Raw genomic sequence first — 21,545 nt, 5'->3', positions numbered from 1 at the left:
CTTGAAAGAATCCATGTCTGGAAAAGTCTCTCATTTTATCTAGGGAAAATTCTAAATACCCTCGACAATCCTCGGATTCAGATACCACTTCGTCTGGGCATTTTTGTCAGTGACGTGCATACCACATGACTCAACCCAAATTCTCCTACCTCACCTCTGATCCCTATCATGGGCAAAACCCAATTCTTATTTGAGCCATTTGTGCTCGCTGAAATGAAGTGCTCTCTACGTGGCTTCCCTAGCTTGTCACTGTGGTATGGCCCAAAGGGCGGAGAAGACTTGGCCGTCAATTCGATTATTGTGGAAACATGAAGAGGCGAATCTGCTGCCGGTGTGGCGCAGTGTCTTGCCTATATGGGTATGGTTCATACGCAACATAGGTATGAGGATAAGGTGAACTATCCCATTTACGGCCTCTCTACGGACAATGACCGATTTCATTTCCTTATGATCTCGGGTGAAGGCAACGTGAGCAAATATTCAGTTCTTACTTATATCATGAATATTATGAGTTAAAGGGATGTGCTAATTTTGGTATGAGTGGTTACATCTGGACATGCACCATTCCGGTCATACACAGGAGATTGTTGAGACTCTTGCATACTTCCACACACAAGCCTCTTATATTATCCTCATCTTCCCACAGCGGTACATCCGAGAACGGCTCCAAGTCCTAAGTAAAATTGCATAGCCAGGACGCTTTGGCTTCACCTGCCAAAAATATATGCGAGAAGCCTTTGTCGATTTTTCAAGTGAAGACCGAAATCGAAAGTATGGATGAGGAGGATAGGGGGGTCGAGAGGGTGGAGGACAAGGAGGACAAGGAGGATGATTACTGGTGGCTGGGCCTGTTTCTCGCTTCAGGGCAGCCATAGATTCGATCCCCAGGCTGGGATCCAATATCTCAGTTGATCTCATACGATTCATACAAGTTTGCTGTAGTCCGAGTGGCTTTATGCCTGTTTGTTATCTTAGAATCCCATATTCAAGAAAAGTGAAGCAAGAATGAATGTTAATAATATATCCCTCCAGTCTGTGCGCTGTTACTGATTGCAACCGCTTATACACAGCTTTAATTCAATCGCCTTCAATCGCCGACAGCTATTCCTCCTCGTTGTAAGATGTCCCGAATCCCCGCCGGCCCCTCCCCCACCGGAGGTTATACAACCCAGAACTTTCCCCGGCGAACAGAAACCACTCGACGTGCAAAGATGTCTTCAGCAGAAGAGCAAAAGGTATTTCATTTCACGTGTATCTTAAACTGTACGCAGTGAAATACTGAATACTGACACATTATGGCACCGAAAAGACAATCAAGGAGCTCGGGGCTAACTGGATTTGGGTTCCGAACTGGACCGACTCTTCAAGCGCAAACACAGCTGGGAAGATAGTTCATTTCACGCGTTATGTTAATTTGTCCTCCCGACCGACAAAATCAGTTCTGCATTTCTCAGCCGACACACGTTACAAGCTCTATGTGAATGGGAAACATATTGCCGTCGGACCGACTCGCAGCAGTCCTTTGATCTGGTACTACGACACGCTGGACATTGCGCCCTACCTGAAAGAGGGGCAGAATGAGATTCTATTTGTGGTTGTCCGCTACTTTGTAGCTTCGAGGAGCGCAATGCCCTTCGTGAGGACGACTCTTCCTGGCTTAACAGTTACTGGGAAGGTTGAGACAGGCCAAGATGTCGTTGATGTTGCTTCTTCCAACAACTGGATGGCATCGGTCAATGAAAGCATTCAGTTTCCAATGGGATTGGCTGACGATGTGTTCCTTCATGTAAGACTGGCTCTAAATCGAAGCTCTCCCCCAGAATTGTTCTGACATTTCCTTCACAGATCAGCGAGCGCATTACTCCTACTAAACCCGGGCCTGCTTTAAAGCCATTTTCCTACAAGATAAGGACACTCAATGGCGACATTCCACCCTGGCATTTGCGTCCACGCTCGATCCCCATGCCCGAGTCAACACCAGCGGTTGTTAAAACTATCAGAGCATGCGACAGCGCAATTGATGCCGCCAATTGGACATTGTTCCTTGAAAAGCATCACTCCCTCGCACTTCCAGCAAACTCAACTCATACACTTGAAGTGCAAGCGGATGTCCACTCAACTGCATTCCTTCGATGGGCCTTCAAGGCAGCCAAAGACCCTTCTTATATTAGACTCAAAGTGACATACTCAGAAGGCTATGAGCTCGAGCCTCGGTCTTACCCTTTCTTCCGCTCGAAGGCCGACCGACTGAACGCAAGTGTCGGTCATATTATCGGACCATACGATGAGGTGACACTTGATCTTCCCAGCACCGAAACCGTTGTCTACGAGCCATTCTGGTTCAGAACCTTCCGTCTGTTGAGAATTGAAATTAATGTAGGCCCTGAGCCAATTGAGCTAGCATCCTTTGATGCTACTCAGGTAAACTACCCCATGGCCGTCAAAGCCAGCTGGAGGGAACCCGGCAATGCCCATAGTGAGCAGATCTGGGACGTCTCCATCCGAACAATGCGTAACTGCATGTTCGACGGTTACTCCGACTGCCCGTTCTACGAACAATTACAGTGAGCCTTACGATTCCCAAAGTTGACACCCGGGCTAACAATCCAGATACTCCGGAGACAGCCGCTCCGTCGGTCTATTCCACTACCTCCTCTCAGGCGACGACCGACTAATGCGTCAAGCAATTACCAACTTTGCCGCCTCAGTCACACCCGAAGGCCTCACACAGTCCCGCTTTCCCTCACACGTTCCACAAGTCATAGCCGGGTTTTCTCTGTATTGGATCCTACAGGTCTGCGACCACCACCTATACTTCGGCGATACGCGCTTCGCGCGAAGCTTTCTCTCACGCATCGACGGCATCCTCGACTTCTTCGATGCCCACGTCGACGAGCTGGGACTGGTCAGCGGACTGCCTGAAGTCGTCTGGCAATACGTTGACTGGGTTACGACCTGGGGTGCTACTGACGACCATCCTGACAAAGGAGTTCCGACCTCCGGACGGAAATCCAATCGACACACTTATTTCAGTATGTTGTATGCGTGGGTTCTACGGAAGGTTGCTGGTCTTGTGCGTGATGTTGGTCGACCGGGACAAGCTGCTGAGTACGAAGCGAGGGCGGAATCTCTGATAGGGGCTATTCGGGCTCATTGCTATGATGGACAATACTTTACCGACTCAACGGCTGATATTGCCGATGAGCTGTCATATTCTCAGCACTGTCAGGTCTTCGCTGTTATCTGTGGAGCGGCGAGGGCGGAAGACTCTGTGCGAATTTTGACTGAATCGTTTACTAATGAGCGATTCTCAAAGTGTTCGTATATGATGCGGTTCTATGCTTTCCGGGCACTTGCTTTAGTTGGTGAGGACTTGTATGAGTCTTTTTGGGAAAGGATGTGGGCTCCGTGGCGGGGGATGCTGGCGAATAATCTTTCAACTTGGGAGGAGGATGATGTTAGACAGAGGTCTGATTGTCATGCTTGGGGCAGCGTGCCAATTTATGAGTACTGTACTGAGCTGGCGGGTGTTCAACCAGTCGCTGCTGGCTCGTCGAAGATATCTTTCAGGCCCAGGCTTCGGTTGATTGAAACATTGGAAGCGAAGGTGGCGCTGGGTAAGGATAATCTAGCTACAATCTCGTGGAAGGTCTCTGGAAATGAGAAGATTGTAGAGCTCAGGCTTGAGAAGGCGGTTGAGGTTATCAGTCAATTGCCAGGAGGCAAGGAGGAAGACCACGGGGTTGTGGATCATCTCAGCTTTGTTTTTAAGGATTGAATAGGCACTTCTAGGAAGAATAAGAAAGATACCACAAGGAATAAAAGGCAGACATTTTCTATCTCTTTCTCTAGATATGATGTTAGTACAAGTGAAATTCGTATTATGAGTATAAATTGTTAGTTTATTATTGACAAGAATAGCCTGCCGCTTATGCGGCCTTGTCATATCTTTTGCATGCTCTTTTTAGGTTTAGACAAAAGGATTAAAAAAGAAGGCATATTCTGCGAAGGAGGCCTTTCTATACGTAACCTTTTAGTTGGCGCCGAGGCTGCTTTGCTGATCTACTGAGCCAGAAATGGTGGGACCAACAATTGAAGGAATGTGATATCATAGTTAAATATAAACATAACTCAACTCTCCAGCCTCAAGTAGCGCATAATATACTCCCTTCACTCGAATTTATGCCGTGACTACCATCTCATGGTCATCACGTTGCTCATTCGAGCGCAGCTGCACTTCGGTGACATATCCCTTGAACTTGCGAAGGTTGACCTTCTTCTCGAACCTTGAAAAGAAAACGTGTTAACTCGATAAGAAGGATATCAGGTAGGAGATTGACATACATCTCATCAATCTCAGCCGGTGTTCGGCGTGTCACTTCTGGGAGAATGAACCAAGCGATAATCACCGCAAGCGTGCCTGTACCTGCAAAGCTGTGAGGGGATACCATATTAGTATTTTGCAGAACGTGGTCTTGAGCAAGATGACTGAAAAACTAACAAGAAACCAGTTTTGACACCCCAGTGTGAGACAGGTTCATTGTTGATCATCAAAGGTGTACAGAAACTGAACATGATAGCGACCAAATTTGAGGATGCAAGAGCCCAACCGGCTGTCTTTGCACGCAAGCGTTGCTGGGGGACCTCAGCGGCGTAGGCATAGCCAATAGCTGATGCACCAGTGGTGGACAGAGTTGCCAAACAGGCGAAGAAGATCTATCGCAGTTAGTAATTTCCCAAAGATATTCCGAATGAGGACTTACCAGAAGTGAACTCGTTGATGGCTTGGTATAATCGAAGCAGCCAATAATTCCAAGGCACAGAACTGACACAGATGTAACTGCATAAGGGTAGATTGTCAAGGGGCGACGACCAAGTTTGTCCGTGGTGATGGCAGTGATTAACATAGATATCAACTGGACACACGATAAAATGACCGTTACCATAAATGGATCTTTGCTACCAGCATATTGGACTACGACGATATTAGCAGCGTGAAAGAAGGGTATGAAAGGATTAATACTCACAGAAATATGTAGCGTAAGTGTTAAACACGGACAAGCCGACAAGCTGTTGGGCAATCTTGGGCCAAGCAGCAATTAAGAAACGAATACGATTGCGACCCTGAAAGACAGCCCAGGGTCCCTCTTCGGAGTTACGCTCTGCGAGGATACGCTCCTCTGCAATGGTTGCAGTCATGACTTCCTGAGACGACATGTTAGAAATTTGTTTAGATACGATCGATAGGGGAATAATGACGCACAATCTGCTCGTCGACACTGTATCCCTCAACATTTCCATTGCACCTAGTTAGAACTTTGGCTGCCTTGTCGATCTTGCCTTTGCTCGCGAGCCACCAGGGTGATTCTGGGATGAAGGCGAAAATGATGATAATGACACCAACCATAGCCCACTAACCATACGTAGCAATTGTTAGTGACTATCTTGGCCATGAGAAACACCACGAACCTGGGTATAGATAGGAACCCGGAATTCATATGGGTCCTTTGCGCTGAGTTCCTGGAGTGCCACCGAAGCGAAAATCTGACCGACCACAAACCAACTAGAAAGAGTCAGATAAACTCCCATAGTTACCATACCCCTAACTCACAAACTGTACGCGTTGATATAAAAGCCTCGAAGCTGGGTCGGTGCGATTTCGGACAAGTAAAGAGGCAAGGTGGATTGCAGCATACCGACACCCATTCCAGAGAAGAGTTTCGCAGCGAGCCAATGATCCCACCTTGTTGCAAATGATTCAATAAACACGCTGATAACAATATCAAGCCAGATTATATAGAACGCGATTTTGCGACCGAACTTTTCTGTGGCATATTGGAGGAGCTGGGGAGGAGTTAGTTAATCGGCAGGTCAGCTCTGACGGTCCAAAGGACATACAACTTGACCGATAGTTTGACCGGCGGATTGGACACCACCCCACGCGGAGATGTATTTGCCGGCGATAATCGATGTTCCTGGGGAAGCCATCTGTCGGATGAAACCCTTGTTGGAGACAATACCACCATTAAGATTAATTTCTACCATCAGGTCAGCATAATTCGAATCTAACAGGTCCCAAAAGCAGTATCTTACGGTAACCGTCTAGCGATGCGCTAAACGCCGCGGTCATGGCAATCAGTGACACTGTCTTGAACCGCCTCACACACTGCCAGACGCCAAGGTCATCTTCACGAGATCGCATGATGGGCCCCATGCTTTTGATAGGCATGGCATCTCCCTGGTGGGAAGAAGCATCTTCAATATTTTCAGCGTTTGCCTTGGAAACATCCATAGTAAATATCAGTAGATATGGTATGTCAAGAAAAGAAAAATCACCAGGTTTCTTTCAAGCGGAGGTCGGTAACTTTAGGCTAATCTTTATATTTCCATTTCTCTGACTGAGTTTAGAGCACTAACAAGGATTGGTCTACTAACTCTATTACAAGGAGCTCAGCTACCTAGGTAGCTAGGTGTAAAGTGTAAATCCCAGCTCACAAATTAGATCTTACAAGGCTAAACTCCTGTGGTTCATTTGCCGACTGGCTGTTTTAGAGGTTCTCATGTCTTGTTTTCAACACAAATGGCTGGTCGGCTTGTGAAAAGGCATACCAGTGAGTTCCCAAACAAGCGGCAAATGCTTCGCTCTCAATTATACCGAAGCTATTAACTAGTCGCTGGTTATTATTCATGGGATACCGACAGGATGTGATGAGTTTGGAAGCTCACCATAGTTTCGGAGTTAAGGCATACATCCATATGTCCCCTTTCCCGAGAAATTACTCTAGAGCGATATGTACTTTTTAAAAACTGTTCACTGCTATTTTACTACTCGCAGATTACATATTGAATGTTCGAAAGCAAAAGTTGCCATTGAATTGAATGCAACCAAAGGCCTCTACCCCGCAAACTCCCACTAGCCCTAACTAGAGAATCCCCGGTGGCGTAGCGCCTGTAGGAGGAAATTCAACCTCCACATTTCATCCATCCCCAGTCTTCGGACTTTTCGGGCAAGGTCTCCCCCGAGCTTCTTTCTTGGAAATTAAGACCGAGTAATTACAGGTAAACCAAAAGAGCCTCGGAAGCAGCAACGGTGAAAGTTGCTTCTCCGCCAGAGATAGTGACTGTCTCCACGCTCTCTGTGCCCTGAATAGTGCAAGTGCCATTGGCAAACATCTGGCCTGCAACGGTCGGGTTCTCACCTTGATCGATCCGGGACGTGGCGTAAGGGGCAGTCAGCCGTTTAGCAGTGACACTGGAGGACGAAAGTCCAGACAGGGTGTACGTCTGCGACGAGCGTGTTCCGCTAGAAGAGATATAGTAGTCGGAATTATAGAGCAGGACCCGAACAGGAACACCAGCCTTGTAGATAGCATAAGCTGCGTATGCTGTATCTTGGCTATCCAGAGGCGCAATCTGGTCGGCATTGGCGAGCGCCATGGTGGCGAAGTAAGCACCGTAGTACGGGGAGCCTATGTTATAGCGCCCCCACCAGCAGTATTGGCCTTGAGAGTCAGTTTGTGGTAGGGCGGACTAGTTTGGTGGTAGCTTACAGTTTCCAACGGTACCCTGGTGGAAGTAGAGGGCATTTGTGCCCATCAGGACGGACTGCATCACGTAGTCCAAAATCCAGAGCGCAGCACCAAACGTTGGGCTGATACCACCACCGCCTTGGGTTGCTAGGTATTTGTTAGCATTTCTATCAAGTGACAGTGGACTAGAACATACCGGAGTTGGTTTCGCCGAAGATATGCGGCTTGCCTTTTCCAGCAGCAGCAGAGACCTCTGCAGCATAAGGTTCGATCTGGGTAGCAATATCACTGTGGCCCATAAGAGTGGCAAGGTTGTAGGACCCAGATGACTGGGGATAGTTGTGAGAGCAGTAATCTTTCACATATTCATCCGCATCACCTTCTTTCGCAGTAAGACTAACAAGGCTCATGGGCGAAGTGCCAAAGTAGACACCTGCGGAGATGATTTCAGTCGCAGAGAGATTTCCGCACACCGCGTCTTGCCAGCTGACTTGGGATGCTTCATCTGCCGCAGCTGTCCAGGAGGCGCCATTGGCAATAGGATCGCTATCAACAAAAACTGAACACTTAATTAGCATTTACAAAGCCAAGGAGGGGGGATTAAAGACCTACAGTTGGGCTCATTTCCCAGTTCAATGGAGTACAGGTTCTCCATTTTGCTTTGGGCAAGAAGCGCGGCCGAAATTGTGTTAGAAATATCATCCAAGCGGCGATTCAGTCCAATAATTACTTCTCCCGCATACTCTGCAGCCAGAGAAATAAAGGATGGACCATAAGTAAGAGTCTCTGGTGCAGCACCTGCGCTGGCCACTGTATAGGTGACAGCCTCGGTCGACGAGCTATCGTACGTTGCTCGGTCCCTGCACACTATTAACAACATACATTGACCTATAACTAGGTCGTACATACTGAGTAGTCCCTCCAATCCTCATAGGGGGCCATGTTCCTGTGAGATCCTTCAAGTTCTGCAAACATGTCGTTGTCGATTCGACATCTTGAATATACTCAGGAAACGTAAAGAACTCCAGACTGCACAATAAGTAAATCTATACATTAATAAATTGAATCGAGACTCACGATACACCAACTGGAGCTGCAGAGAGCTGCCCACTCGAGTTTGAAGGTGGGGATGTTGGAACATTGAAGCTCAAGCCCGAAGCCGAAGCCGCGAGGCCCAGAAACGAAGCTGAAAGGGGGAGAAAAGCCATGAGTTTGAAAATTTTTGGTTGATACTTGTTGTTACTAAAGGACCACTATGAAAAGCAATTGCAAACTTTCTACTTTATATACCCTCTCACCCCACTCTCGGGGGGACCATACCCGATCAACCCGACATTATTCCGCTAATAAGTGATCAACGATTCTCCAAGTATTTTTTTCTCAAGAGTAAACTTCCGGATTGGATAATTTCTAATCCAGTGACTGAAGGTTGACAGGCTCGTAAGCCCACAGCAAATCAACTCAAGACCCTAAAACGATCTGAATCTCCTATTATATACCCCCTTTGTCGACAGTACTCCCATACCTCGCGCAGAATCCAAAGTGGCATATCTCAATTTATCACAATATCATGTTCTCTATGATTGGACGGTTGCCGGCTGATAAAAAGCTCCAACGGAAGGCAGATTTCATCAGCGAAGACAGGCAGTTGCGCATCGATATCGCAATTAACCGGTGGCCTACATGTAAGATTCTCGCATGACTTAGCCTAAAGTAAACGGGTGCTTATAATTACTTCTTTCATACACCAAATGCTCTCCTCTAATATCTACTCCTGTCTTTTAAAATAACATCTCGTCCCCATAAAACATGACCAATAATTCATTGAATAAGACATCCCCTTTCCCTACGATCTGTTCTGGGCCCCTATGCAGCGTGGAGACTTCCTGTGGTAGCCCAGTATACGTTATAATTGTATCCCTGAGCGTCATAGAAAGCACTCAGTGTAACATTCTTGCCGTCGGCGGTGGAAGTAAAGTCAAGACTGGAAGCCCCAGAGCGTTTAATGGAGTCAAGGGCGAGAGTAGGCGTACCACTCAGTGTTTGGTCCCCGTAATTGCCGCACAAAACAGTCGGCCCATATGCAATTGCAACCATACTTGAATTGTCATTTGCAGCCACCGTACGGAGACTCATGGGGAAGCGGATTTCAACGACATCTCCATCGGCCCATGTGCGCGAGATTTGAGCGTATGTCCCGGGATTGGCTTTGACGTTTGACAAAGCCTTCCCATTTAGCGTCAGCTCTGCACTTGATGCCCATTCGGGGATGCGGATATTCATTGTCCAACGACCACTTCCGGAAACTTCCAGCTTTGATTTATCACCTACTGGGTAGGTCGTAGATTGTTTTAGGGTAATACCCATCTCGGGCCATTTCAGGACAGAAGACATGAACAAATTGATAAACAATGTCGAGTCATTGTAAAAGTAGATCGAGTCCATTAATTTGGTGTTTGTCTCGAGTGCCGTTCCTTGACAGCACCAGAATGAGTCGTAGTCCGTACTCCAAGTACCGCCACCCCAGGCGGGACCAACGCCGCGGCGACCTCCAGCGTTGAGAGGGGTGAAGTAAGTGATGTGGCCGTGGTGGTCATCAGGGTCCTGTTGGCCCAGCAAGTGGTTGAGTAATGCGGTTTCGTAGAAATCGAAATATGCCGAATTATCAGAGTCAAGAAGCCACAGCTCGCGGGTCAGCTTGAGCATGTTGTAGGAATTGCACGCTTCACATGTGTCATTGGTAAGATAAGCGGCGATGGCATTTGGAGCATGGAAGTGTTCAGCTTGGCTGTTACCACCGATCGCGTATGTGTGCGCTTTGACATTGATTTCCCAGGCATTGCGGGCAATATCAAGGTAGCGAGATTTTCCGGTGGCTTTGTATTGGCGAGCGGCCCCAATCCACTTTGGTACTTGAGTGTTTGCATGTAGGCCGTCGAACTCATCTTTGTTGGCTGCAAGGGGGTCGAATATAATGGCATGATCAAAGCGTTGAGCAACGGTAAGCCATCTCTCGTTACCAGTTTGGTGGTAGAGGTCTGCCAACACTTCATTCATACCGCCAAACTCCGTTTGTAACAACTTTTGCATTGCATCGTAACTGAACGATTCAGTGCGTTTGTCGACCCAGCTGGCCAAGGATAGTAAGACATCTCGAGAGGTAGTGTCTTTTGTCAAGCGCCAGATATCGAGAAGGCCAGCGAGAGTCTTGTGCACCGCGTAGTACGGCACATTCCCATTTGTCAGAGTGCCGTTCTCGAGTTTTGCAAAGTCGGATTCTGGAAATCCGGATAGATATCCGTCCGTGAAACCAATAGCCTTGTTGTTGGCCTGGCATTTTGCCAGCTCAGCAGCAAAGTAGATTGCTCGGTCATAACATGTTTGGTCGCCGAGAACAGCATAGCATTGAGCCCAAGCAGTGAGGAAATGTCCCTGGACATGCGAACGGAATGGGAAATCCGGAGCATCCCAGCCACCATTAGGCGTTGCCTCCTGTGTAGATAGTCCGTGGGTTGCCCGGAAGACATAAAGTAGTCTGTCGACGTCTATTTCCTTCAAATATTTTAGGGTACGACCTTGGTTGTCCAGGAAGCGGTCTTGGGCTAATTCGACACCACCGAGATCGAATGCAAAGGCCTGAGCTCCAACATCCTTGACTTTTGAGTCAGATTTTCCATTGACGAAAGAGGAAAGAGAAAGAAGAAGGTAAATGAATATTCTGAGGGGATTGTGCCAGCCCCTGGAGTTTATCATTTTGACTTGCTCCGGTGGACAGAAAGCGTAGCGGAAAGAGTAGTAGGTTCAGCTATTCTGCAAGTGTTGTCTAAAACATGAGTGCAGCGGACTGACAATGGGTCCCTTATAGGATTACATTTTTCCGGTGGGATAAGACATACATATGTAGATCGGATATTGCATATACAATGCCAAGGACCTCCACATGAGTACTCCGTATACACGGAGGATTTCATGCGGGGATAACCCTGGCGGAGAAATGCCGCCGGACTTGTTGGCCCTGTAGTTTTCTAAGATGGGAAACATGCCGGAGGGTCTGCAGATCAATCCACTCTATTTAAGATCGGAAAATACCTTGACGAAATATCTTCTCTGATCTGGATTGAAGCTTCGAATAAGCTGGATACTCGTGGACCCAAAACTCATAGTAAACGCGATAAATTACGAACTGATATCTCAGCACGTTGGCTTAACCCGTTTCTACTAGGATCTGAATGTTTCTTACGTTCTTAGATAGTTTGGAGAATTTTGATGATTCTGTGATGTTGACATATATATTTCTACCATTTAGCAATGGAATTTTCGATACCGTGAGGATGAAGCCTTTTCATTTGCTTGAAATTGATCCATAGCAATAAACGGTTAAAACGACCTATGAATAGCTATATAATGCAACCATAGTTGTTCAGATATAAGGATGTAAAATATTGCATGTACTATGTGTTTTAGCACTATATTGTCTAGTCCGGCTACGTACTCTGTGCATGTATATGTACTGCGACCAAGTATAAAGCTAGAGAAACAAGAAGAAACTCCGCGAGCAACCTGATTATAAATATATAATCCAACATAACATCCCCAAGAAGTTATGAACATAAAGGATATTCTCGGTGAAATGAGGATGCCGAGGTAAATCTCGCCCCAATCCACTTCCGCATCCTTCACCCACTCTTTTCTCAACAACTTCGCCTTCTAGATCGCTAAATTTGGAATTTTTGTTTTAGTTATTTTCACTCTTTATAATTTACTATGTTCCGTCGATCTTTTATACCTCTCCCTCATTCTCTTCATCCCATTTCCTTGCCCTCCACACTTTCTCCTTCGCGACTCCTTATCCGCGACTCTTTCTCCGCTGCTCCGAAGCGACCCTATACCCGGTCCTACTCTACCGGTAAGATCTAAACAGCCTAGACCCTTTCCCAACAGACGAACTAACCCAATAATTGCAGCACCGAGTCCCTCCTCTATCCACCCATCACCACCTCACGCGAAGCGCTCTCGTATCCGCCGCTTCATCGGCTTCACCTCCATCGCCGTCTTCGCATTCACCATCGGGCTAACCTACCAAACCCAACGCACCCTCTCACGCATCATGGCCACCCCAACCGAAGAGGAGACTCTAATCGCATTCGTTGCGACGGACCCTATCACCTCCAAGATCGATAACACAATCCGCACCCACCCCGTCGCCGAGGCCCTCCGCGCAAACCCCGACTTCTCCGAATCCCGCCCACACCTTACAATCCCGGAGCCTCTCCGCGAACGCAACCTGACAGCCGGAACGCTAGCAGGACCCGGGAAGATCGTCGTGCCGCCATATGTATTTAGCGAGCGCGGGGGTAAAACCATGATCTCGCTCATGTATCTCGGCGGTGATGTCTGCGGTCACCAGGGCATTGTTCACGGCGGTCTACTGGCTACATTGTTGGATGAGGGGCTGGCGCGTTGTTGCTTCCCGGCTTTGCCTAATAAAGTGGGTGTTACAGCCAATTTAAATATTGATTACCGGGCTCCGGCTATGGCGAATCAGTATGTTGCTCTCCGTGCGGAGACAGTTAAGGTTGAGGGTCGCAAGGCGTGGGTGGAAGGTCGGATTGAGACTCTTCCAACTGATGGAACAGAGCCTGTGGTTTTGGTTGAGGCTAAGGCTTTGTTTATTGAACCTCGACAAGCTGCTGTAAGTTGGAAGGAAATTTTGGAAATTTTTGACTTTTTTTTTTTCGGTGGCTAATTTTTTCTTCAGGCCCTTTCGAGTCTTTACAAAGTGGCGTGATTTGGGGGAAATTTCTGCATTTTTGGGGTTCCTGTTCCTGGTTCCTGGGTGTCATGGCGAAATGAAATTTAAAGAGATAGAACATCTTTTATATATATTGTACATGAGATTATGGGGTGGAAATATGTTATTTCTGCTGAATAGGTCTAATATAAGACTATCTAGGACTATAATAGACTATAATCTATAGATCCTTGTAGAGTACGTAGTTAAAGAAAAAACGCCAAGCAATGGCGACACCCCGCGATGATCACATCTTCTGTGACGCGGCCAATCCACTGCCCCTCTCCTTATATTTCAATGACTTTTCTGTAATTTCACCTTTCTTTCTCATCATCCCATATACCTTCAAAAATGTCTACGTAAGTCTAAAAAAAAAACAACTCAATGCCAATCTATCCCAACACTAACCTCAAAAAAACAGCAGCAACATCACCTTCCACGCCAGCGCCCTGACCCGCAGCGAGCGCACCGAGCTGCGCAACCAGCAAGGTCTCACAATCTGGTTGACCGGACTCTCCGCCTCCGGCAAGTCCACCCTCGCCGTCGAGCTCGAGCACCAGCTCGTCCGCGACCGCGGTGTCCACGCCTACCGTCTGGACGGCGATAACATCCGCTTCGGACTGAACAAGGACCTCGGATTCAGCGAGGCCGACCGTAACGAGAACATCCGTCGCATTGCCGAGGTTGCCAAGCTGTTCGCCGACTCCAACTCCATCGCCATCACTTCTTTCATCTCGCCCTACCGCAAGGATCGTGACACTGCCCGTCAGTTGCACGAGACTGCTACCCCCGGCGAGGAGACCGGTTTGCCTTTCGTCGAGGTCTATGTTGATGTCCCCGTTGAGGTTGCTGAGCAGCGTGACCCCAAGGGTCTGTACAAGAAGGCTCGTGAGGGTGTTATTAAGGAGTTCACTGGTATCTCCGCCCCTTATGAGGCACCTGCCAACCCTGAGGTTCATGTGAAGAACTATGAGCTTCCTGTTCAGGATGCCGTGAAGCAGATTATTGATTACCTTGACTCCAAGGGTTACCTCCCTGCCAAGAAGGAGTAAGGTGGTTTTTTCTTTGCTTTTTAGAATTGGGATTGGGATGTATCTATGGGATTGACATAAAATAGTCCTGTACAGCGGATTAGATATGGTGTTTTTGTGCTTGATTCCCCTCCCGCTTGCTGTACATACTGCGTGGACAATATAGATCGCTTTTGCACATGCATTTGATGAGCTGAATTGAGAATTGATAATGGGATCAGATCCCTCTTTTTGCTATTCGCTTGAATGCGTGGTCATTGAAATGAAGAAATCCAAAAAAAACATCGAATGCTAGTTTGTGCTAGATGTACCAAAGTGGTATATGTACGCAACGTCTCTGCAATGCCTCAAAAATAGGCGACCTTAGTTGAACTCGAATTCATAAAACACATATGGCGTGTAGTCCGCGCTACCCTCACCACCCGCGTGCATCTCGCCAGGATCATCCCGCTGCATACGACCCTTCTTGTCTCGCCCAAAGGCGTTGCCCGCCAGATACGAGTATTTATCCTCGAGGTTATGCTTTGCACGGTCTGCTTGCTTGGCAGTTTGCGTCTGTAAAAAAATAAAATATCGTCAGCCCTTGCCATTTGTAAAATCCAACGAAAAGGAGAGCAGAAAGAACATACCCGGACCAAAGCACAGACGAAATCCAACGGCAGTCCATACCGCAGCACCGTCTCAACAAACACTCTCAGGACCAAAATATGAATCCAGACCATAACAGCCTCACTCCAAGCGGTGCGACCGAGGCGCAGCGTCTCACCCCATACCTTACGCTCATCACCACCAACGCGCTCAACCTCCTTGCGCTCCTCCTCCTTTCCACCCTCGACATACTTAAAGTCGCGTGGGATCCACTTCTGCTCACGGCACTTATGCACGAACTCGACGCTGTGCTTCTTGAACGCTGTCACGGCATACAGCGTGAACTCGCTGTCGGAAGCGACTAGCTGCGCGGACCGCGGAACCACCATTGGCGCGACGGTCTCGTAGGTCTTCAGGAAGTCTTTTACTAGCTGAGCAGGCACGGCGACGAGGTGAGTTTCGATGTATTCAGAGTTCTGGATGATAGTTTTCGGGTCGACCACTGAGGCGAGGGACTTGGTTGAAAGGTTGCCTCTGTGTAGAGCGGGTTAGTTGTGGTTCTTGTATGCTATATGCATATGTCGTAGTCTCCATTGTAGTCAACGTACGCTTGTTTCCGCTGCAATGTGGACAGCGTGTTCTTGACCTGGTTATATTGGGAGTACTTGAATCGGATGTCATTGTCGATGCTGGCGGCTTCCTATAGTAGACAAAAATCATTAGCGTGCAACTCCAAGCCAGGTTGACCCCTCGTTTTTATGCGCGATGCAACACACCTTCTGCAGGAGATCAATCAACTCCGCCAAGGGCTTGTCGGCCCTGTACTTGACTTTGTTCCATTGGAAAGTACGCAGGTACTGATCGACTGGCTCTGTAGGCAGTCAGAACCTAGAACACAGAGATAACTCTTCAAAGACTGTGTTGTGTTTCCCCTCCACAGCCAGATCAATACCAAGCTGGTGACATACTATCATTGACAACCTTCATCTGCTCAATCTGCGCCTCGTCCTCCAGGATGTTCTTCAACGCATCGCCGACTTTGGCAACGACACTCTGGCACGAAGCCTCGAGCTTGGACAGCTCGTCCGCCTGCTGAACAAGGGCATCTAGCGTGCCGATCTTGAACTCCGGAATTGGGAAGGAGGTGGTGGAGCCATTGTCCGGGGAGACGGTGGTCGAGACTGCCTCGAGGGCGTCATCGCGGTGGTGCGAGGGGACGATGGAGTTCGGGAGGGAAAGCAGGAGGTATTTGCTTGGTTTGGACATGGTTGATTATTTATTCGGGGAATTCAAGGGCCTTCGACGAGGCTTAGGAGCGGCTTCGGGGTTGAGGGGGGAGCTCGGGTGGCCTCGATGTCGTAGGCGGTGGGTGCTTGGACCAGCTATGTCCACGTCCACCTTGCACATCTACACTTTTTACATTTACAAGAATACTCACTGAGTCACTAATGCCGCCTATCATTGCCGTGGAAGTTGAGTAATCTGTTCATTCTGACTAGAAATTATATAAAAAACATCATATTCTCGAATGGTTCCCCCTACGGTGGTGAAAATTCACTGACAAACGTAGGCTCCCCCGAAAAGTGCAATACCTAACGACTTTTCCATGGATAACCTGTGACAACGTTCAATATCAAATCAAATATTCATGATATCATACTAAGAGCCTAGCTAACGTATATGAATACCAATGCAGCTACTACCGCATTTCACTTGAGGTGCAGTATAGAGATGCATAACGCTAGAAGACGATTCAATGCTCGCTCGGAGTCAGAAACAAAAAAAGAAAAGAAAAAAGACCAACGTGCCTCAAAGGACAGGAAGTGAACCACCCATAAGGAATTTTGGTCACCGGAACAGCCAGTGAGGCTAGATTCAACTAAAGCCAGGGCCGATGAGATGAACTGGCTTCGAATCTGCAGAGTATGTAAGGAAAACGTGGGCATGAAGAAAGAGAGAAAGGGCAGGACAGGGTATTTGTATCGAGCGTGCAGTGCTGATCATGAACCGAGTAGGGAAGTAGGAGTGGAGGGAGCGGAGGGGATGGGAAGTAGGGGAACCTGTACAAAAATAGAGGGAGGGGACAAAGTTTTGAAACGGAGCAGGTAGGGTTGGCGAAAGGATAAGTCATGCTTCAAATCCACGCCCAAGAGCTGAGGTCAACGATGCATGAGGGTGCAATTGGGAGAGAGTGAAGTGAATGTGAGGACTAGAGAAGAGAAGTGCCTCAGCCCTAGCCCTGCATGCCCATGAAAACTTCCTGGCAGTTCTCCACCAAGAACTTGAGCACATCATTCTTCTTCTGGACGTCAGTCATCTCACGGGCGAGACTTTCCGGTCGCATGATTGTGGGTGCGAAGACCACGGCAACATTCTGACTCGTCATCAAATTATCTTCGTGGCGCTCGACTACGCGTCTGAGGTGGAAAATGAGGAACTCCAGGACGTCGCGGTGCACGCGAGGCAGCTCGAGTAGACTCTTCTGCATGAGTTCAATTCGCGCAGACATAGGGCTAACCTCGGCAGAGTCTATCACGAGTTCATAAACTTCGTAAGTGATGAGTGGATTGGGGAGTTTGCGGAAATACTGCTTCAAAGTAGAAGTGACTGCATGAATATCGAGGTCGGGGTCGGAGATATCGTAATCAAAGGGAGAGCGTTCAAAGCCTTCGCGAATAGTTTGGATGACCGAAGCAGCACCGGACTTGCGATAAATGCCTTCCATGTCCATGCCTGATTTTAAGTTTTAGTATAACGAGCAATCCAACAACGACGGAGAAGACCTACCTCGCAATTCAACTTCCTGGATACAACGCGTGACAATGGATGGAATGATGCTCTTCTCATGCTCCATGCGAGCTTCAAGTTCGGTGCCGAAAAGAGCTGGAAATTATTAGCTTATACTGACATCGTTCCGAATTGGAGTATCAGGCACATACCATCAGCGGGAGCTTCGGCCAACACAGGCACGCTGTCGGCTTGCGACATCTTTCCTCCCTGCTTGCCTCTCTGGTTTCCGAAGAAACCGAAGCCTTGGCGACTCGGGTCTTGGGTCTGGGAACGCGGTAGACCACCTCCGCCTTCTTGTCCTTGACCTCCTTCACTAGACATGAAGGCTCCCTTAAGACCCTTGACACCTTTGGCGACGTTCTGACCACCTTTCTTCCAGTTAAACTTGCGAGGCTGGCCCTTGCGAATGCTAACAACCTGAGGACCTGGCACAACGGTAGCCGTAGCAGGCTCGGACTCCTCCGAAATGTGAGCAGTCGACATAGATCCCTGATAGTCGTTTGAGGAAGGTTTCATCACTTCAATGGAGTTTGTTGACCTCTGTTTACTATGCGAGATGCCTAGACCGTCAGGTCGCGGTTGACCTTCTGTAGCCTTGTAGAGTTCTTGGATCTGGTGAACCAACTGATTGTTCAACTCAGCTAGCTGGGCGTTCTTCATAGACAATTGCTCGAATTCCTGGAAGCTCTTCTCCTTTTGAATATTCATGGCTTCCAGTTCGTCCGTCAGGTCATTGCGCTTCTGCATAAGCTCTTCAATTTGCGGGGCATACGAGTCTTTCAGTTTTTGAATCGACTCTGCCAGCTCGCGCAGCACATGGTTTGAGAGTTTGCCAAGATCCAATGGCCCACTTGTGCCACCACGTTTTTCAGCCTCCATGTGATCGGTGAGAACCGTGAGCTCCCGTAGAACGATCTCGCGCTGAGCATCGAGGACGACCATGGTAGATCGCTTCTCAGAAAGCTCGGTATTAACTTGCTTGACGGCTGCTGCGGTGCGAGCGGCTGATTCCAGTTCTGAAACTCGCTGGCGTTCTTTGCGTAGTTCGTTGCGAAGCAAGAATATCTCTTCACTCTGCGATCCGGCGACGGGGCTGCCAACATCCGTTCCGGTTATGCTTCGATTGCTAGGTGATCGAGGGTTCTTGAGATCTTTGCTCAGCCGCGCACTCTTCTCACTGAAGCTTCGACCATGGCGGACAGAGTTTGAGACGCGTCGCAGGAATGAATCGTTATTTTGCCCAACGGTGTCATCGCCACCAATGATGCGCGATAATTCTTCATCCATAGAGAAGTCGCCTCCGCTATTGTACCGTAGCAAGGTTGATGCGCCAGCGCCATCATGTTGGTGTGATTCAAGTGTTGATGTGTTCAAGCCAGTAGGTTGAATAGGTTGCTCGAAAGTATCACTACGGAGCATCGGCGAGTCCCCGTATTGTGATGATGCAGGCGATGATCCAACCTCTTTCCTTGAAATCCGGTGAAGCTTGCTTTCAAGTGAATCGCCACGTTTCGGCAAATACGGCAAGCCGGATTGTGGAGAGCGTGGTGATTCCATTGAGCCGTGGTCGTGAGGACGAGGAAGCTCACTTGAGGAACGACCTACAGCCGAAGTGATGTTATCCATCGGAATGTGTCGTTTTGTGTCGCTGGAGAATTCCCTTGATCTGCTGCTATCAGGGCTGGTAGGCCCAGAGAGGTTGCCTGTTTCTCTGAAGCTGATTGGTATATCAGATGAGCTGCGAGTAGAGCCCGTCTTTGTGAGCTTGGAAGAATCGGAGGTTGGTAATGGTGCTTTATCGGGTGAATTGAGGCCGTTTCGTTCCCATCCCTTCTCCTCGTAGGCTATATGGGGCGAATGATGTTCCGAGGAAGTTCGAGAAGTGGGTTCTTGCAGATGTTCACGGCCGTCGCGTGAGGCTCCGTGTGAGCATTCGGGTTGAGCTTGATTGAAGTAGTCGTGGGCAGGCTCCTGCCGTGTCTGGGAGTGACCTCGGGAAGAATTACCCTCAGCCGAAGGATCAAAGGCAAGTGGAATCAATAATTCACCACCGTCTGCGTCAGTATTGCGTAGAATCGATTGACGATTGCTCCGGTATGTGCTGGAAGGAAGAAGCATATTATCTGTATGAGTAGGTAAGTAAGAGTTCCAAAAGGCCATGTGTATCATTCTTAGTAGATCATGCGATCACAACAACAAGTCCAGACGGTAACGACAATACTGTATGGAGAATAGAGAGCAATGTATAGATCACACAATGTGAGACCACAATGCGACAATAGACGACAAAGGATAGGCCGCGATGATTATACACCTAGGCTGCAAAAAGACTTTCTTACCTGAATCAGCCTGCTGATTGGAAATTGAGCTTCCCGGTCTTTCATCATTTAGATCGGGCGTTTCCGAAGTTTTATTGGGGTCAGGCGTGCCTGTATATTCGCTGTTCTCCTCCTCCATTGCTTGCGCTTCTTCGAGGAGGTGAGGAGGCAACGAGGGCAATGACTTATCCAGCTTCACATTGGGCCCCGCTGGTTTTTTCCCACTAGTGCCGCCGGCTTTCCGTTTTCTTCTTCGTGCCATTAGCGATTCATGACATTCCATGCAGAAAATACCCTGCGAAGTGCGCGCATAGCGTAGGTTCTCAATCTTTCGTTTGCAGTTTCGGCATCGGAAGCATTGAGCGCAGAAAGCCTGGTCTCCCGTCAAAATGGCCAAGTCCTCGATCTTGTTGTTGCAGGAGCTACAGCTGTATGTGCAGTTACTGCATATAAGTGATCCATCACCCAAAAGGAGGAGGTGCGCGTCCGAGTCGAGCAGAGTGCTGCATGTACTGCATCGGAAACAGTCGATGTGCCATCGGTTCCCAGCTGCCAAAGGTTAGCGTCATAAGAAAATGGTGAAAAAGACTGCAAGTATCAGACATACCAAGCTCAAATGCTTTCCCTTCTTCAAGAGTCTACCAGGACGATTAGTCAAGTTCTTGTCCGCCTGCTTCACATTGTGCTTACCTCTCCACAGCCCTTGCACGGGTAGGACTCGTCCTGCTCCATAGGAGACTCCGGGTAAGCGCCCTGATTCTCCATAGCGAGATCCACTGTCTAATGCGCAAAAATGCAAGGTCGACTATGTTCGTATATATCGATGCGAATATAAGTCTGGCGGGAAGGGCGCAGACTAAGTCCAAAAATTGTGTGTATACGAGCGATTTGTGATCGCTACGGAACTCAGTCGCAGACACATGCGCTGTCGGTGTTGATTCCTTTAATATAGTCCTTGCCGAGCGCAACCTGCGTTGGAAGCCGGAATTGGGAAAATGGGGACGTCGGTGCGAGTTTAGAGGGGTGAGAAGCAACAGGGGGCTGAAAGAACGGCGAATGGTGGCTGAACCTGCAGACTACCGAGAAGTTAAAAAACGTGATCCAGCTTTAAGCGTAAGACATCAGTCCTCCCAAATCAATCCTGAACCAAGACAAGCAGGGTTGGCCAGGTATGGGGCGGGTCGGACTAGGATGATAGGGACGGCAATTATTTACCCATGAACCAGGGATCAAGGGTATCGATCTCTCGACGTACCAGGCACTACTAGCCGTGCTACAGATGTGTTTCAGGTAGATAATCGCGGGTGTTGTGACCGTTAAGCGCAACAGGCGAACCGAAACGGAGATTGCCCCTCGCGGGCGTGGGAATTCGAGATTAGACAGACGGAGGAACCCCCGAGGCGAAAGGAGACGAAATCGGGGAGTAGAGACGATAATTAAAAAGAAAGAGAAAAGAAACAATAATGAAACATGAGATTTGGATTAGGGGGAGGGATGA

The 21,545-nt window shown here is 48.4% G+C and overlaps 8 protein-coding genes across 8 annotated transcripts; 3 read left to right on the top strand and 5 right to left on the bottom strand.

Annotated features, from left to right (window-relative positions):
• Positions 1–1,121: 1,121 nt before the first annotated feature.
• N7487_002837 (putative rhamnosidase B) lies at positions 1,122–3,778 on the top strand (the record flags this gene model as incomplete). The annotated part of the gene is made up of 4 exons (XM_056870584.1): positions 1,122–1,235; positions 1,310–1,786; positions 1,846–2,564; positions 2,611–3,778. 4 exons carry the CDS (start codon positions 1,122–1,124, stop codon positions 3,776–3,778), a joined length of 2,478 nt encoding a protein of 825 aa, XP_056735368.1.
• Positions 3,779–4,180: 402 nt separating this feature from the next.
• Positions 4,181–6,292, bottom strand: N7487_002836 (uncharacterized protein; the record flags this gene model as incomplete). The annotated part of the gene is made up of 10 exons (XM_056870583.1): positions 4,181–4,286; positions 4,345–4,434; positions 4,502–4,716; positions 4,764–4,975; positions 5,028–5,205; positions 5,264–5,413; positions 5,470–5,563; positions 5,612–5,844; positions 5,899–6,038; positions 6,094–6,292. 10 exons carry the CDS (start codon positions 6,290–6,292, stop codon positions 4,181–4,183), a joined length of 1,617 nt encoding a protein of 538 aa, XP_056735367.1.
• A 761-nt stretch (positions 6,293–7,053) lies between these two features.
• On the bottom strand, positions 7,054–8,737 carry N7487_002835 (glycosyl hydrolase family 79 C-terminal domain-containing protein; the record flags this gene model as incomplete). The annotated part of the gene is made up of 6 exons (XM_056870582.1): positions 7,054–7,502; positions 7,551–7,676; positions 7,726–8,088; positions 8,142–8,389; positions 8,439–8,558; positions 8,607–8,737. 6 exons carry the CDS (start codon positions 8,735–8,737, stop codon positions 7,054–7,056), a joined length of 1,437 nt encoding a protein of 478 aa, XP_056735366.1.
• A 658-nt stretch (positions 8,738–9,395) lies between these two features.
• Positions 9,396–11,282, bottom strand: N7487_002834 (uncharacterized protein; the record flags this gene model as incomplete). Its single annotated transcript, XM_056870581.1, has 1 exon — positions 9,396–11,282. The coding sequence occupies one exon, from the start codon at positions 11,280–11,282 to the stop codon at positions 9,396–9,398; it is 1,887 nt and encodes a 628-aa protein (XP_056735365.1).
• Positions 11,283–12,293: 1,011 nt separating this feature from the next.
• N7487_002833 (PaaI family thioesterase) lies at positions 12,294–13,317 on the top strand (the record flags this gene model as incomplete). Its single annotated transcript, XM_056870580.1, has 3 exons — positions 12,294–12,435; positions 12,494–13,221; positions 13,288–13,317. 3 exons carry the CDS (start codon positions 12,294–12,296, stop codon positions 13,315–13,317), a joined length of 900 nt encoding a protein of 299 aa, XP_056735364.1.
• Positions 13,318–13,671: 354 nt separating this feature from the next.
• Positions 13,672–14,372, top strand: N7487_002832 (adenylyl-sulfate kinase; the record flags this gene model as incomplete). Its single annotated transcript, XM_056870579.1, has 2 exons — positions 13,672–13,679; positions 13,745–14,372. 2 exons carry the CDS (start codon positions 13,672–13,674, stop codon positions 14,370–14,372), a joined length of 636 nt encoding a protein of 211 aa, XP_056735363.1.
• A 342-nt stretch (positions 14,373–14,714) lies between these two features.
• On the bottom strand, positions 14,715–16,205 carry N7487_002831 (H(+)-transporting V1 sector ATPase subunit C; the record flags this gene model as incomplete). The annotated part of the gene is made up of 5 exons (XM_056870578.1): positions 14,715–14,906; positions 14,981–15,473; positions 15,548–15,639; positions 15,716–15,810; positions 15,908–16,205. 5 exons carry the CDS (start codon positions 16,203–16,205, stop codon positions 14,715–14,717), a joined length of 1,170 nt encoding a protein of 389 aa, XP_056735362.1.
• Positions 16,206–17,172: 967 nt separating this feature from the next.
• N7487_002830 (uncharacterized protein) lies at positions 17,173–20,812 on the bottom strand (the record flags this gene model as incomplete). The annotated part of the gene is made up of 6 exons (XM_056870577.1): positions 17,173–17,672; positions 17,727–17,822; positions 17,879–19,852; positions 20,069–20,596; positions 20,655–20,685; positions 20,738–20,812. The coding sequence occupies 6 exons, from the start codon at positions 20,810–20,812 to the stop codon at positions 17,173–17,175; spliced, it is 3,204 nt and encodes a 1,067-aa protein (XP_056735361.1).
• Between the last annotated feature and the right edge of the window lie 733 nt (positions 20,813–21,545).

This window comes from Penicillium crustosum (assembly GCF_028827405.1).
Source record: "Penicillium crustosum strain IBT 35664 chromosome Unknown utg000001l_segment0_segment0, whole genome shotgun sequence".
Lineage (NCBI taxonomy): Eukaryota > Fungi > Ascomycota > Eurotiomycetes > Eurotiales > Aspergillaceae > Penicillium > Penicillium crustosum.
This window is presented reverse-complemented; position numbering and strand designations above follow the sequence as displayed.